The following is a 16,841-nucleotide window of genomic DNA, read 5'->3' as shown; positions in this document are numbered from 1 at the left end:
AAAGAGCTCTGTAATATATAGAGAGCTCTGCAATTGCATTCTTACTAGTAAGAACTGAATTAGAGAGCTCTTTAATTAAATTATTGCTAGTAACAATTACATTATAGAACTCTCTAATGGACCTTTTTTACATTTCTGGGTTTCTCAGCGGAAGTCATCATAGATGGGCTGACTTCCAGAGCAGTGAATGGGAGAGTACCATAAATATATTTTTTTCATTTCCATTTGCTTAAATAGCAAAAGAAAATTCCAATGATAGTGTTTTCACGACTTTCAAAAAAAGGGAAAAATTCGAGAGTCTGATAACTATAGTCAGAAGAGAGCACAATGTCAAATTTAGCATCCCTCCCATAGACGTTGCATTAGAAACACTCTGGTTTTAGAGTTAACTAGTTTTTTTTGTAATTTCGATGCAAAGATGACATAATACAACGTATGGTGTTATAAATGGGAGACCAGCTGGAACGATCAGCTAAAACCAGCCTGACCAGCCTAGCCAGGCTGGGAGACCAGCTTAAACCAGCTAAGACAAGCCAACCAGCCTAGGCTGGTTTAAGCTGAGGGTTTTTTCAGCAGAGTAGAGAGCTCACAGTTACATCCTTACTAGTTCCTCCTACAATTTAATTCTTAGTAACAACTAAATTTTAAAGTTCTTTAATTTAAATTGTTACTAAGAATTCAGTTGGAAAGCACTCTAATTGTTCTTACTAGTAAAAATTCAGTTGCAGAGAAAATAATTAAATTAGAGAGCTCTCTAATTGGCAGTGTTACTAATAATAATTTAATTGTACAGCTCTCGAATTGCTACAAGAAAAAAAATTATGACGAGTAACACGGAATATTTTAAGCTAAACCGGCTTGCCATACAAACTACCAAGGTGTCTTTTGATATTGGAATATGGAACAATCGCGCCACCTTTTGCTAACAAAAAGAACAAGTCAGATGTTCTTACTACTAATAACATTAACAGTAAAACATTTCAACTATGTAATATTTCTGGCCCCCACTCTCTTTGATCGCATTTTGCGGGAACATAAATTACTAGAAGAGTTTCCGTAAATAAAGGGGAGGAATTACAATACCGCACGACATCACGTGACTTGATTTGACGTTTGCAACATGGCGGAAGCAGTTGTAGAAACATCATTCATGGATCCTTTCAAAGATATTCTGGTTAATTATTTAATGCCAGAAAAATGTTATGACGAGTTCTTTTTACAGTTCAACCTTCTGCACGGTAGGTTCACATTTTTATCAGTTCAGTAGTAACTTTAAAGACAACTGGAAGATATTACAGAGCTTCATTCCTGGTATGCTTACAACGAATCAATGACAAAGTGGATTTTTTCCCTGTAAAATATCTTTAACAGCTGTCATTTTATTAGATTTGGTAGTAGCTGCGTTATTCGCGTGTTGTTCTTGTTTGTTATTCTTATTTATTTAAAATTAGTATTCAGTAATGATAATCAATTATTCAAAATATGCTTCGTAGCGGATCTCTGAGGTGTAAATGTGTTTTATTTTGTTATTTCTGTATTAAACCGCGTCAGCATCACGACCTCGCGCTTGTTGGAGGAGGCGGAACCTCATACATGTCAGTTTCTTACTGGATACTTATAGTATGTCCTCGGAAATCATTGGGGGTTTCAGTTAAAGCTGTCAAAATTCTTTTGGTTTTAATTAATACATGTTGAACACCGTGTACATTATAATTTACAATAATAATGACTGTTTTAAATGTGTTTGCTTTATAACTTGCATTAAGAACATGTGCCTAAGCTCTCACATGCATCTATTTACAGGTCATATTAAAGCCTGACTTTGTTCTTCTTTGTGATTCTCTTTAGTGGATTGTCTGAAGATTGTAATCAGCAAAGGCCTGGGCATTGGGATCATTCTTGGTTCTGTTTTAGGTATGAAAAAGTCTCCCTCTTCATCTTTACAACACACATACACACAAAACCCAAACTATTTTCTTCTAATTCAGATGTTTTGTGCATGTCTCTTCATAGTAAAGCTACCTCAGATTCTAAAGCTGATTGGTGCCAAAAGTGCTGAGGGACTGAGCTTTAACTCTGTGCTGCTGGAGCTGTTTGCTATCACAGGCACCATGGCCTACAGTATTGCCAACAGCTTCCCTTTCAGGTAAATCAGTAGTGATGCTTTTTCATATTTATGCTAAAATCTGGTAAGCATTTATCCATACACCGTGCAAACTGGTTACTAAACACACAAACATATAACGTGATTATTTTTGACAGTTCCTGGGGTGAGGCACTTTTCCTCATGCTTCAAACTGTGACGATTGGTTTCCTCATACAGCACTATGGAGGCAACACCATCAAAGGTAACGTTTAAATAAAATACTGCTTACATTCATTTTAAATGTCAGTGTTTTTGATGCACCTTTTGTCTATGCTGTGATTATTTGCAGGTTTGGGGTTTCTGGCAGTCTACTTTGGTCTTTTGGCAGTCATACTGTCTCCCATGACCCCAATGTCTGTTGTAACTACAATGCAAGCCTCTAATATGCCAGCCATCATCTTTGGACGGGTAAGCTGGACAAAAAAAAAACTCTGTTTAACTGCTGACCCAGCAGAAATGTGTTTTTCATTTAATGTATCCGATTTTCTCTTCAGTTAATTCAGGCTGGTACCAACTACAGAAATGGCCACACTGGGCAGCTGTCAGCTATTTCAGTCTTTCTGCTGTTTGCAGGTTCCTTAGCACGCATATTCACTACAGTGCAGGTAAAACCACTTTAATGAGCTATCATGCAGTATTTTAAAGGATAGAAGTCTCTTATGTGCACCAAGGCCAATTTAGAAAACAGTTTCTTTACGTAATATTTTTTGTAGGAATAAAAAGAACAGCATTTATTTGAAATAGAATTTTTGGAATTTATGAAAATCTTATCTAACATTTTTGGTTAATTTAATGTATCCTTGCTGAATAAAATTATTAAACATTTAAAAAAGAATCTTATGACCTGAAACTTTTTTAAACTGAATTATTTATGATCCTCATTGGCTTTTATTTTCATTTTAAAAAGGTCTGAAATAGTTACATTTTTAAGTGACCATTTTAATGTGTTCTATATACAGGAAACGGGAGATTCTCTCATGGCTGTCACCTACATCATTTCTTCTTTCTGTAATGGTGTGATCGCAGCTCAGGTCCTCTACTACTGGAACAGCAGCCCTGCCCTCAGGAAGAAGAAAGCGTAGATCCATACAAAAGGCAAAATTAGTGACCACTGAAGTTGACAAAGATCATTGGACAGACGATTGGCCAATTAGATATAATCTAATCAAAATGACGGTTCTTTTGAAATTAAGCTTTGTCCCTTGGTCACTTGTTAAAAGCATGTATCGTTAACATATCAGTGCTTACTTTAGAGGCAGGTACAAATACTGTATAATGCACACATTCACATATTCCAGGTGCCCAGAAGTGGACCAAAAAGCCAGTATGCTAAGGGGTCCTTCTATAATTATAGAACATTTTTCCTCTTTGTATTCTTTTTTATGGCAGTGGGCTATTTAATTAGGCTGTTAAATTTGGACCAGTTTCTTAGCTCAGGGAAGGGAGTAGTGTCCATAGTAGTCGTGCATTCAACTATAAAAATACAAACATGTGTACTAAATCCTCATATATTATTGCTGACATACTGTCTTATTGCCCACTTTACCCTGGCTCACTGAATATTCACTAAAACCCATGTTGCCATTTTGAATTTAGCAACAAATCTGTGAAAAGTCTGATTTTTGTAAATCTGAATTTCAGAATTTTAAAAATGACCAAAATACTTTAAAAGTGCACATATGAAAATATGTCATCATATGCTAAAGGCATCCCAATTAGAACATCGCAGGGGAACTATTATCCCCAAAAAGGATCATTAGGTTTTTTTTTCGTTCTTTTCAGAGAAATCCAACCATATGGACACTATTTCAGAAAGTCTTCCAGAACCTAGAAATGCCCGTGTTGCTTCACACTTTTGAACAGACATTCAGTTGCATTTGACAAAATAAAGGTTTTTCTTTAGGTAATGTTTAGAGACTAGTGAATTAATTACAGTTGTATTTCTTAAGTTGCAATGGTCATGCAATAGTACATGTAGCCATGCTGTTGAACGTTATCATGACTAATGGAAACTTGGTCAAATAAGAGAAATTTACCACAAAGCACTTTTTTTGTCACCCATCAAAAGCAAGTTTCAAGCTGACTGCAGGTAAAAAGAAAATGTAATTTTAATTATGGAAATTGTATATTTGCACACTTTACATTTGTAAATTTATTTTCCTTTTTCGATTGTGAACATCTGTTGTTTGTTGTTGTTTTTTTTTTCATGAATGAAATATTACAAATGGCTGTAATGACGTTTTTTCCATTATCTAAAGTCGCAGTGTACTTTTGACCATTGAGTAAAATGTTTCCATCAGATAATTTGTAGTGTTTGTTGTTTGAAAGACTTTTTAAAAAGATACAAACAGTTGTAGAAAAAAATCTTATCTGAAGTTGTGTTTTTGCATTTATCCATTGTCGATGACTTGATTAATGAACTGTGATACATAATTGTACCACCAGAGAGAGGCAAAGAGTCAATAAAAAATACAGTTGTTATTGGGTTTTACCCAACCTTTACTCCACTAGCTATGTCGTTAATTACTTACGTCAGTCTTTTAGTCTCCATCTGTCATCACTTTTTATAAGTACAGTATAAGTCAAGTAAAGCCTGGAAAGATGTACTAGCAGTACTAGTTCTTTTTCAGAAACTGCATTCATTTTATAAATCCACCTCAAGAGTTCTAAAATCAATTAACCTGAAATCCTAATAAAATTAATGTTTTAAATGACTACTTTTCTTTCTTTTTAGCAAAACTGGTTTAATGTTGGTGAATGAAGCATGTCCAGCTGGATGTGACTTTAACTCTCCCAGGGCTAATGATTTTTAATCATGCCTTTTTAAAAAAAGCGCTGAATATCTAGACCAGTGCTCTGTATTCCAGTATCTGTTATTTTTAATGATACTCTGACTTATGACATGCACATCTGCACTGCAGTTGCTTGTTCCAGTGTACCTCATACATGGCCATTATTTATTAATTCTCTCTGCTCCATTGCAACTGATACCACTGAGTCTCCTGTGGGTCCAGCTGAGTTGGTTCTTCTGTCTGTAGATGTACAGACGGAAAACGATCAAGATTGTCAGAGCAGACAAACATAAGGTTAAAAAAAAGCACTGCTTGAACAATAGTACTCATGACCTCAGACAGGATGGCTGAATGCAAACGGCAAAAAGATAAGCTACAGGCATCTAATAAGAATGTTAATCTAAATATTAAAAGCAGTTAAAGTAGGAAGAGCGAAGAATTTCTCTAATACAAGATCAACTTATAGAGTTCTATTTGAAGGAGAAGTTCAATTCCAGAACAACAATTTACAAATAATGTACTCACCCCCTTGTCATCCAAGATGTTCATGTCTTTCTTTCTTCAGTCGTAAAGAAATGTTTTTTTGAGGAAAACATTTCAGCATTTTTCTTCATGTAAAGGACTGGTATGGTGCCCCGATTTTGAACTTCCAAAATTCAGTTTAAATGCGGCTTCAAATGATCCCAAATGCGGTTGTAATCGATTCCTGTCGAGGAAGAAAGGGCTTATCTAGCGTGACGATCGGTTATTTTAATAAAAAGAATACAATTTATATACTTTTTAATGCCAAACTCTCCTCTTGTCTTACTCCTCCTGGACTGTTTTTGTTCCAGTTCATAACAGTTAGGGTATGTCGAAAAACTCCCATCTCATGTTCTCCCTCAACTTCAAAATCGTCCTATATCGCTGTTTTACCTTTTTTTGTTAAGGGTGGTTGATCTTATTTGCATGTTCACTTTGCAAAGACTGTCAGTACTTCTGCAGTGATGTAGGATGATTTTGAAATGATTTTTGAAGTTGAGGGAGAAAATACGATTGGAGTTTTTTCGACATACCCGAACTGTCTTGAGCCAGAATACACAGAGTTCAGGGAGAGATAGGCAAGACGAGCGTTTGAGATTAAAAAGTATTTAAATTTGTATTTTTCACTAGATAAGACCCTTCTTCCTCTGCTGGGATCGTTTTGAACCGCATTTGGGATTGTTTGAAGCTGCATTTAAACTGCATTTTGGAAATTCAAAATCAGGGCACCATATCAGTCCATTATATGAAGAAGGAAGGGAAAGGAAAGGACGTGACATGTGGCCAAGTATGGTGACCCATACTTGGAATTTGTGCTCTGCATTTAACCCGTCCAAGTGCACACACAGTGGTGAGTAGTGAACAGACATACACACACCGTGAACACACACCCAGTTGGCAGCCATATTGCTATCGCTGCGGTGCCTGGGGAGCAGCTGGGGGATCAGTGCCTTGCTCAAGGGACTCACCTTAGTTGTAGTATTGAAGGCGGAGAGAGCGCTGGTTATTCACTCCCCCCACCTTCAATCCCTGCCAGACCTAGGACTCGAACCTCGCACTGGGGCTCAAGCCTGACTCCCTAACCATTAGGCCACGGCCGCCCCCAGAAAAATGAAAAATGCAGAAATGTTTTCCTCAAAAAACGTAATTTCTTTACGACTGAAGAAAGAAAGACATGAACATCTTGGATGACAAGGGAGTGAGCACATTATATGTGAATCTTTGTTTTGGAAGTGGACTTCTCCTTTTATACCACCATAATCATTCACAGACACTTGAAATGATTTATAAATAACTATTACATCTAATTTACTAAAACTGACAGTCTATTTACAAGCATATATTTCAAATTACATCTTTGATTACTTAACAGCAATTTAACTGATAATAATTATGATCCCATACAAAAAGTTTTCTGTGCCTTTAGTTTACCAGGATAAAAACTAAGACTAAAATTAAACTAGGAAATGATGTATGACACAATATGAAATATGTGGGACAAAACAATGAAATAATATTCAGTTATAAATAATTTTAAATAAAGCAAAAGAAAACCGAATCTCCAAATCATCAATTTGTCCTCCAAAATGCTTATCCTTTATCATTAAGGTAGTGGAATTTCCAAATCAATCATGACAAAAGTGAACAAGTGCCATAAAATAAATATTTTCTCTTTCTGTAATTGTTTAATTTTTTTTTTTAATAGAGATTTCATAATATAATAGTGAAGCACAACAGATTAGGTTCCTCTGTAAGTTCCTCTAAAGGCATATTCTTTGCGTGTTTTCTTTGGTTGAGTTAATAATGTAGGCTAGGTAGGTAATTCCAATAGACACTGAGAAATGTAGAAAGCATCTGATCTGATGGCTCTCTTCTCAACTCCACCCCCAACTGCAACCGGCTATTCTTGCCGATCAGCAGGGCTAGGCACAGTGCATGTCAACACACCTACTGTCAATGCTCATCAGACCCCTTTTCAGCAAATAAATTTTGATTGAGAATGAATTTGCTTTTTTTCCAATTACAGCTGAAGATAGCTAAAGATACAAATCAAGACCATTTAAGTGTAAAAATGCTTATTTACACAACCATTCAAAATGTTTTTTTTTAAAGATGCTAAGTAGTAAGATTGCATTAAATTAATCAAATGTTACAGTAAAGTCATCTAATGTGTTACAAAACATTCTACTTCAAATAATGCTGTCTTTTCTTTCTATTCATTAAAAGAACCTTAAAATGTTTCCACAAAAATGTTAGGCAGCTCAACCATTTTTAACATTGATAATAATAAGAATAGTTTCTTGAGTACCAAGTCAGCACGTTAGAATAATTTCTATTAAGGATCATGTTGACAAAATTCTGCTTTTGCTATCACAGTAATAAAGTACATTTAAAAAAATATATATTAAAATAGAAAACAGTTGTTTTTAATGCAATAATGTGCTTTTTTACTGTCAATTAATAAATGCAGCCTTGGTGAACTTAAAATACTTTCTTCAACAGCATTTACTTTTAAACTGTAGTGAACTTATGTAAATAATACTCAGTGGAGTTGGGAAGGAGGTTTAGTTTAGGCCACTTTTTTTCTTAAAAATTAAATGAATGTATTAAAATCCGTAATATTGGATTACACAGTCTGTTGTTTTCTTTCTTCTCAGTTCTGCTGGGAAGCCCTCAAAGTTAGGCCTATGTTCTTATCTCACCTTATCTGAGGAGGAGGCTGTTTCCCATATCTATATCTTTTAATCAGCAGTAGCTACACACCATCCCCTCCCCACCTATGTGGGGTGCTTGACAAATGCCCTATCCAGCCTATAACGGCAGATTTTATGTGTCAGACCGGTTTGTCAGAGGCTCTCAACATCTTTAGCTCCCAGCTTCTTGTCAAAATATAGACAATATAGCATAGGTATGCCTGTTAACATTGCATGTTAACATTGCATGCGCAAAATCACAGGTGATGGATTTATCTTTTTTGGAAATAGTAATCCTGAGTATCTTGTTTCACTCTGCCTCTGTTTCACCCCACCTCACTCTCCTTCGATTTGCTGCAAGACCAGTCTTGCTCGGGGTGTGGTGTGCTCATTAGTGTTAGCTGTCAATCACTCTTTCATTGCTGCGCAAATGCTTCCTCTATTAACCACATTAACCTGACAGAAATGTACACGTGCTCCGTCAAAGCCTGCCACGGCTGCTCAGAAAGGTTTGATTTTTTTTAACTCTGTTAAAAAAATAAAGTCCTGTAGTTTGCACAGAAAAAAAGTAAAAATACAGTTAAAATATCAACATTTGTACAGAACCTGTATATTTTACAGTGTATAACTGTAATTTACATGAATTAAGAAATTACATTTTAAACTGGTAAATCCAACTATTAAGGCAATGCTACTACTAAAACCAATTTTGTACTATAAACATATACTGATAACCACTATGACAAAGATGGTAAAGATTAAGCCAGATGAAGAAAATGAGCTAAGGTAAATACTAGTAAATAGTAACACACACAACACTAAAATAATGCAATGAACTTTAAACAACATAGGATGTAACATAAAATTTACTGTTGACCAGTTAACTTGTTTTATTGTAGGTTTTTTAAAGTTTCAATCATTTTACAGTGTAGTGTAAAACTGTTTATGGGTTTCCTGTGACTTACTGAGTTTTAGTAACTCACTATATTTAACTTCCTCTTTAGCTCTGTAAAATGCATTATGACAAAAAACTAACATATAGGGGTATTACAGTTGTCTTATCCAAAACAACCAATTTTACAGTCGACATTGCCAACTATGAGCTAAGCAGGCAGGGAGACTACTGCTTTGGCCTTACGCCAGTCTTTTGAAGTAGATATGTTTTGTTGACAAGCTGGAATCCATGTTTCATTTTATTTCCCTCTGAATAAATAAAGTGTACAACTTATGAGGTACACACCTACTCTGACTTAGAATAGCATCCAAGTCTTGATTTTAACAGATAGCTCAAGATACAAGATGTTGATTGATTTGACAGAAACGTCCCACCTAAGGTGTGCAGATTTGTCACTATACCTTGTTTTGTTCTCTTATCTTTTACTCTTCTGTACTGTTTGTCTGTTCACACAACACAACACATGTTGTGTAAAGTATACACAAACAGATATTACCGTTTAAACAGGTTTCATACTATTAGCCTATAAAATTACATTTGACATGTGCCAGACACAACATAGTCTGTTATCGGATGAGTCTGGCCACCCTCCTGTTATTGCGTGACAGGCAGCGCTCGTCTAGGCTGACTCACACACATGCGTGTATCCAGCCCTGGTGGCATTTCAACCAACCGTAGCGGCTCGGTTAAAAAAAAGGAAGAAAAATTTACGCCCACTCACTCACCTGTGCATACACAACGTCTGAGGTAAGACTGACAAGTCATCGTACAAGAGAGTGATGAAGCATGGTTTGATGTAGGCCTGTGGACAGATTGAAAATGAACTATAAGTTTATAGTCTGCTTAAAGAAATAGCTCAGTCAAAAATGAAAATGATATTATCTCACCCTCATGTCATCAAGCTGTTGCTCTTCTGTGAAACAGAAATGAAAACAAAAGCTAAAGAATAATACCGTAAATATTTGTGACACTAGACCACAAAACCAGTCATAAGGGTCAATTTTTTGAAAATTAAGATTTCATCTGAAAGCTGAATAAATAAGCTCTCCATTGAAGTATGGCTTGGATATTTGGCTGAGATACAACTGAGTCTGAGGTGCAAAAAAAAAACAAAATATTGACAAAATCCCCTTTCATGTTGTCCAAATGCATATTACTAATCAATTAAGTTTTGATATATTTACGATAGGAAATTTACAAAATATCTTCACGGAACATGATCTTTACTTAATATCCAAAGGCAAATTCCAGCCTTTGGATATTAAGTAAATGTGACATTTTGCGTTATGTATGTGACATGTAAATGCTTAGAGAATATATGTGTTACCAATATACTGAACCATCTATTTATATTTTAATAAACCCTTGTTGATAGTCTCTAAACATCAGAAAAATATCAGTCTATGCACAAGTTTTCTATGTTAAAAAAAGGGAAATAATCATGCGTTATGGATGTGACAAAAAAGGACACCGTTTTTGAGAGACTACTAGGATTTCTGCGAATTAAAATGCACAAACCAGACACAATAATACCCAACAAATAGAGAAGCTCTTCACAGAACATATAATTCTTACTTTATTTTAATTGTGATGTGTCTATTTATGAGGAATATGTACTGTTATGAATGTGAAGAGCCTGAAAATAGCACTTGCCAGGCTGTGGAAAATCGTGCACTAAAAATAAAAAAGACAAAGCTTCAAAAACTTTAAGGGAGACCTCACATGGGTATCTGAACCAGCAAATGTTGACATCTGTGCTATCAGTATAGTAAAAGCCTTTGGTAAAAACTTTATTTTTTCATGGTAAGGTTGACATTTGCATGGAATTACCCCCTAATGATTTTTGGCATAAAAGAATTGATCATTTTGACACATACACTGTAGCTCTGGCTATTGCTACAAATATACGTCCGTGCTACTTAAGATCAGGATCACATTTAGCTTAAGACATTTAGAGACAACCATACTGGCCATAAACAAAACACACAGACAACAAAACAACATGTGTGAGACAAAAAGTGTTTTCTGAAGTGTCACAAATGAAGGCTAACATGCTGCTAACATGTACAACACATGGGCTACACAGAGAGTGTATTCCTTTTGCATAATTGCAATGAAATCAAATAAAATCTCTAAATTTTACAGTAAATTTCTCAGTTCATACCCATAATCACCACGTTTCTCATACTCTCAGTTTTTATTTCACCTGTTGGGAAGTGAAGCCTGTGCGTGTATGCGTGCAGGAGGGGAGCGGCTCCCTCGGAATGCATGTAAATATTACGCACCCCCCAGTTTCCAGAGCAACCATTAATCTCGTTTCCGGGTTTATGACGAAATTGCAACATGCTGTCAACTGATTTAAAACTTTTGTTTAAATAAAACAGCAAATTAATTAGCTAAAAACATACCAAAGATATCTCGCTCATTCAGTCAGTTCCTTGACATCGAAGTTTGGCCTTAATCTGCAAACTGGCAACCCACAATTTACCATGGTAACAGTTTGTTGAAGCCTCACTGCTCGTTGCTAAGTGATTGTATGTTTCTCAGCAGAACATCCAGCACCCCCACCCTTCTCGACACCCACATTCGCCCTCTTAACCCCCCCGGCATAGTCACAAGTCGTCTGACGATACGCGCAGCTCTCTTGAAACAAAGTTGGCCTAAATGTCTTCCTTTAAACGTTTTTAAAAACTGATAATAGATAACGATTTACTTAATCTAACTTGGAAACACGCCTGAACTGTTATCAAGGTAAATGTAAAGGACACGCTCTTCCCAGCCCCCCTCCCTTCGCCCTCCGATTAGCAGCAGCGAGCTCTTACATTTTCATGAGAATGACATTAGGAGGTGAGGGGGTTAAACCCGAGGAGAAAACGGGGAGAAACGACGGCAACGCTAATTTTCCGCACAGCGGGAAGCGAGAAAAGAGAACAAAGTGGTCCAAGGGAGCCTCTCCGGATTCAGTGGCTTACTACGTACACCTGCGAGCTCAAAAGCAACGGACAATGTGCCTCCGAAACGGCCAATTACGACCGAGACAACAACCAGTTTTCAATCTGGAGAGAGGGTTATGTTGAGGTGGACAGTGAAAGTAGATGATTTCGCCCCTTTAATCGTTCCCTTCTCGGCTGCTTTCTTTATATTTAACCCTCTTCTCAAACTTCTTACGACACAAACGTATAATTAAAAGAGGTTTTTGTATACGGCAAGTTTAAAGGTGCACTCGGTATTTTTCGTAATTTGACCAAGAAGGCTTAATAGTCTAAATAAAATAGATTATTAAATGTTTAACAAAAGCAAAATGTGACCCAGGACCCCAAAACCAGTCATACGGGTACATTTTTGGAAACTGAGATGTATACATCATCTGTAAGCTAAATAAGCAAGCTTCCCATTGATGTATGGTTTGTTAGGATAGGACAATATTTGGCTGAGATACAACGAGTCTATTTGAAAATCTGGAATTTGAGGGTGCAAAATATTGAGAAAATCACCTTTAAAGTTGTCCAAATTAAGTTCTTAGCAATGCATATTACTACTCGAAAAATGTTGATATATTTACAGAAGGAAACTACAAAATATCTTAACATCCTAATGATTTTTGGCATAAAAGAGAAATTGATTTTGACCCATACAATGTATTTTTTGCTGTTGTTGCATATATACCCATGCTTCTTATGACTGGTTTTATGGTCCAGGGTCACAAATTATTGATAATTCTTTCATGTCACCACATGAAATTAATAATAAACATGTGGGGTAGGCTACATCAGGTAGATTTTGGCCTGATGATGCATTTTACATTTGTTTTTAAGTTGCAAAATAAATAAATAACAGTGGTAATATAAATGGTTTTATTTTTCTTGAAGCAATTCACCTCTTAAAGGCTACTATGTTGACATTATAAATACTAATTTCAATCTTGGTTGTTATTATCAGACACTTTTAATCACATTAAATGGACTGTGTCTGACTGCAAATAGTAAGCTGTTTGTTCACCAGTGGGACTGGTAACAAAACTATTGTCGCATGAAGGTTCAAAACAACTGCCATAATGGGTACACAATTCTAGTTGCATGCAGTTTGGAAATAAAAGCATTTCAATTCATGAAGATTTCAAAATAATCAAAACTTGAGATGTGGATGTTGTCTTGTCATTTTTTTATTCTGTAAAAACGGCCCTTATAAGAGCCAGAGGAAAAAAAAAAAAAAAAGAAATATACACTGTACAAAAGTTATTTACAACTGAGATTAAAACCATTTAAAAAAAATTAAAGCAAGCTGCAAACTCACTTCAATGGCAATGTAAACTTTTTCCATTGTGCTTAAATCACCATTTAATTAACCAAAAAACATTAGTAACTAACTCACTGAGCTTTGTGGTGACAATGAGTCAGACCGACTTACATATTTGACAATGTCACCTACACACACTTCATGAGCTCAAAACAAACCTTAAGACCTTGACATAACTTTGCATTTTGTTGACAAAGAACCTGGTCACTGTGGGGGAAAGGGGAAAAAAAAACAAAAAAAAAAAAAAACAGTGCCCAAAAAGAAAATTTCAGTCAAGTCCCCTGAACTCACTGGTCAACCATACTGTAATGGCAGAAGCAGACTTAATGCTGTGGTAGAATGAGAGACACCAGGTGATGTCTATAATCACCTAGTCTAACGAAGTGCATTGACTGACAGCGAAGATCAGTGCATTCCAGTTTGACTCATAAGAGGGAAATGCTGGAACGCTAGATGACACAAACATCTGTAAAAATGGCTAAAATTGACCATTTACAGGAGTGCAATTTTCTTGTAGAGACTACAAACAAAAAAGTTAGTTCACAAACATACGTGCACACTGGTATGGTACAAATGAATTTACAGCTATTATTTAAAGTAGGAAAAACAAAGCAGATAGCAACTGAATGACTTTTTTTTTCTCCTCTCCATTACAATTTGGGTAACAGTTTCAAAGACTTCTAATTAGATGAGGCAATGTTACAGCGGACCTATACTGTCATTTCCTGCTATTCATTTGAAGCAAGCCCTGAGATTGTCCAAAACACTTACTACATCAATACCCAGATTTAAAGAGACACTTAGGTCAACTTCACCCACCACTCAGTTATTCCATGTGCTGGGCATACAAATAAAAATGTACTAAATTTACACTCCTTAAGGTCACATAGTATGTCTGTCACTGGTCATTGCAGTCATTATTAGTTGACCTGTTTTTTGGAGTTCTGCCCTGTTGCTTTGTATGCCAATCAGATGATTGCCCACTGCTGCATTAACAACGCATGTTCTAAACATTGCACAGAGCACAAAAGAAAAGTTTAAAAAAAATAATAAAAAAAAAAATTAGGAACAAAGAGGATGGCTGTATTAGAATCTGGAATAGAAAAAAAAAAAAAAAAAAAAAAAAAAAAAAGATCAGACTTAACTTTAATGTCATGAGAAGTTAGGTAAAAATGTGATAGCTGCAAAGACAGAAAACAACAGATCGAAATGGCTAAATTTGCTATACAGGTTCAACAGACAACTTCAGATCATTCAAAGTAAGGAGGTAGTAAATAATCAGAAGTGTTCAATAATCCATACAGTCTATATGTGGCACTACGGTCCCAATAAGGGTCCAACTAACAGGAATTCAGGGAGCATTCCCTAAACTTCAGATATGAGTAAGGGGAACAGTTCCACCAAGATAGTGCTGTTGGACACCAGGGTAACCCCTCTGGTTTGAGCTATCGCTGGCATCACCACCTGGAATGTACATGCTAATCATGTCCCTCAGGTCCCCTTGGAAAGCGCCACGGTGGTGGTTTGGTACTCCAGTAGGTGAGTGGGATAGGGGTTCTGGTTTAACCATAGACATCACTGGACTGGGCTGCTGAGGGCTGCCACTATATGACATCTGGCTGTGGACAAAAAAAAAAAAAGACAGAATTAGCTACGATTGTGAAAAACATGCATAGAGAGAATCTGTATCTTTCCACACATAAAACGCCTCTGCATTTGTTCCCAGTAATGCTGACAATCAAATAACAGGTCTATACAGGTTAAGCCAGCTTAGTTGTGGCGACTCTGAGAGAAAAATATATAGCCAAACAGTGAATCCATTTAAACATACAAACAAATTATGAACAAATTAGCGCTTATAACGAAAACCTATAAAGAAACGCCGAATACATGTGCGGCTATGAGAATCAAATTAAGTTGAGCACATTCAGCACAAAAACCTTTAGTCTGAGAAATGCCAACTTCAAAACTTTCTTAAAGTGAAGTCCTCTTACATACTAGAATTTATATGAAATATTTCGTCTGGTGAAAACATTTTAAGATAATGTGAACTTTACGCATGATGAAAACCGAACTGGTTAACATGAAATTAAATGTGCGCGTTCGCCCCACACAACTAGTTTGTCAAGCCACCCTAAACTTAAAAATAAATAAACTTTGTTAAAACAAACCTGTAAGCGCTGGCGCCGTTCATGTACGACTGTGCCGACGGATACTGGAGAGCTGACAGTTCGTACCGGTGCAGTTGTTGCGGGTATCCAAGTGCTTCACCCTGCATGCCCATATAACCACCGGTGTGACCCCAGCCATAGCCGTCCATTCTCGGGCTCCCACCTTGTCCCTGTGCCACGGCGGACGCCAAGAGGTTGCCGGCTGCGAGAGGGTATTTACCGACGGGGTTGTCCTTCTTCATAAGGGCTTTGGTTTTGCGTCTTGGTTTGTATTTGTAGTCGGGGTACTCCTTCATGTGTACGGCCCGCAGCCGTTTGGCCTCATCGATGAACGGCCGCTTCTCGGTGTCCGTTAAAAGTTTCCATTCCGCCCCGAGGCGTTTGCTTATCTCCGAGTTGTGCATTTTGGGATTCTCCTGTGCCATCTTCCTCCGCTGACCCCGGGACCAGACCATAAACGCATTCATGGGGCGCTTCACTTTGTCCATGGGGTCCCCGCCGGGTGGACAAGAAGTTTTTGAACCGTGGTGCGCATTTCCAACCCCGCTAACCGGAGGAGACATCCCCGGACCGGTCTGGTGGGGATGAGGTGGACCCGCGGTCTTCAGTTCATGCTCCATCATGCTGTACATCATGCCACTACACACGCTGAGTTTCAAGCGCTCAATGCGTAAAGCAGCCAATTAAAAGTGTCCGAGCGAACCTAATCAGGTCAAACAAATCCGGCGCAGGTGAAGTCTCTTTACAGCCGGGATTGTCTGGCCAAAAAGCAGTCGTGAGAAAACAACTCCACGGTGATTCAAAACATTTAGAACAAGTTTTGCAAGCAAAATAAAGAAAAAAAAAGGCGCGAAAAGCTTCTCAATCACAGCTGTTTGTCTGCCTAAACTCTGTTCAACACTATCCACAAGCCACTTGTTGAGCCGCAATAGTTTGCAGTCCACGTTGAACCAATTGTATAATTGTATTCCGCGTCTGACCAATCAGCGCTCAGCGCAACCCTCGTCTTATTTGCATAACAATTGTAGGGGTGTGGTATTTTACGTAGCAGATCACTTGTTGCGAGAGGTAAGCGGCATGCAGCGAGCGAAATCCAGGCTTACTTTGTAGTTCAAAGAATACTAATAATCTCCTACTATTAATTATTAGCATTCATGTGTTTGTAGACATGTTCATGGAATATATTTAATACACTGTTTTTTTAAAAATAACTAACTTTTAAAAGAAGTAAACACAGATGTTGTCTTATTTTGGACCAGCTTTCTC

General features: G+C 37.0%; 2 protein-coding genes and 1 long non-coding RNA gene across 3 annotated transcripts; 1 reads left to right on the top strand and 2 right to left on the bottom strand.

Moving 5' to 3' along the window:
• The first annotated feature begins 1,061 nt into the window (after positions 1–1,061).
• mpdu1b (mannose-P-dolichol utilization defect 1b) lies at positions 1,062–4,648 on the top strand. The gene is made up of 7 exons (XM_051116051.1): positions 1,062–1,238; positions 1,849–1,914; positions 2,014–2,146; positions 2,263–2,348; positions 2,436–2,554; positions 2,641–2,751; positions 3,106–4,648. The coding sequence occupies exons 1-7, from the start codon at positions 1,121–1,123 to the stop codon at positions 3,226–3,228; spliced, it is 756 nt and encodes a 251-aa protein (XP_050972008.1). The 5' UTR covers positions 1,062–1,120; the 3' UTR covers positions 3,229–4,648.
• A 358-nt stretch (positions 4,649–5,006) lies between these two features.
• Positions 5,007–11,574, bottom strand: LOC127168908 (uncharacterized). The gene is made up of 4 exons (XR_007828159.1): positions 11,517–11,574; positions 9,996–10,021; positions 9,834–9,910; positions 5,007–5,178 (listed from the first exon to the last, which is right to left on the bottom strand). It is a non-coding gene; the product is annotated as an uncharacterized LOC127168908 (long non-coding RNA).
• A 2,939-nt stretch (positions 11,575–14,513) lies between these two features.
• sox19b (SRY-box transcription factor 19b) lies at positions 14,514–16,492 on the bottom strand. Its single transcript, XM_051116108.1, has 2 exons — positions 15,576–16,492; positions 14,514–15,023 (listed from the first exon to the last, which is right to left on the bottom strand). Exons 1-2 carry the CDS (start codon positions 16,208–16,210, stop codon positions 14,777–14,779), a joined length of 882 nt encoding a protein of 293 aa, XP_050972065.1. The 5' UTR covers positions 16,211–16,492; the 3' UTR covers positions 14,514–14,776.
• Positions 16,493–16,841: the final 349 nt, after the last annotated feature.

This window comes from Labeo rohita, chromosome 7 (genome assembly GCF_022985175.1).
Source record: "Labeo rohita strain BAU-BD-2019 chromosome 7, IGBB_LRoh.1.0, whole genome shotgun sequence".
NCBI classification, from domain to species: Eukaryota; Metazoa; Chordata; class Actinopteri; order Cypriniformes; family Cyprinidae; genus Labeo; species Labeo rohita.
This window is presented reverse-complemented; position numbering and strand designations above follow the sequence as displayed.

Bases quoted from the DNA above. Each gene is read 5' to 3' on its own strand.
- sox19b (XM_051116108.1), bottom strand. From the start codon at position 16,210: ATGATGTACAGCATGATGGAGCATGAACTGAAGACCGCGGGTCCACCT. The intron at 15,024-15,575 runs GTTTGTTTTAAC...TTTTGTCCACAG, and splicing joins AACGGCGCCAGCGCTTACAG to CCAGATGTCATATAGTGGCA.
- mpdu1b (XM_051116051.1), top strand. From the start codon at position 1,121: ATGGCGGAAGCAGTTGTAGAAACATCATTCATGGATCCTTTCAAAGAT. The intron at 2,349-2,435 runs GTAACGTTTAAA...GATTATTTGCAG, and splicing joins TGGAGGCAACACCATCAAAG to GTTTGGGGTTTCTGGCAGTC. The intron at 2,752-3,105 runs GTAAAACCACTT...TTCTATATACAG, and splicing joins GCATATTCACTACAGTGCAG to GAAACGGGAGATTCTCTCAT.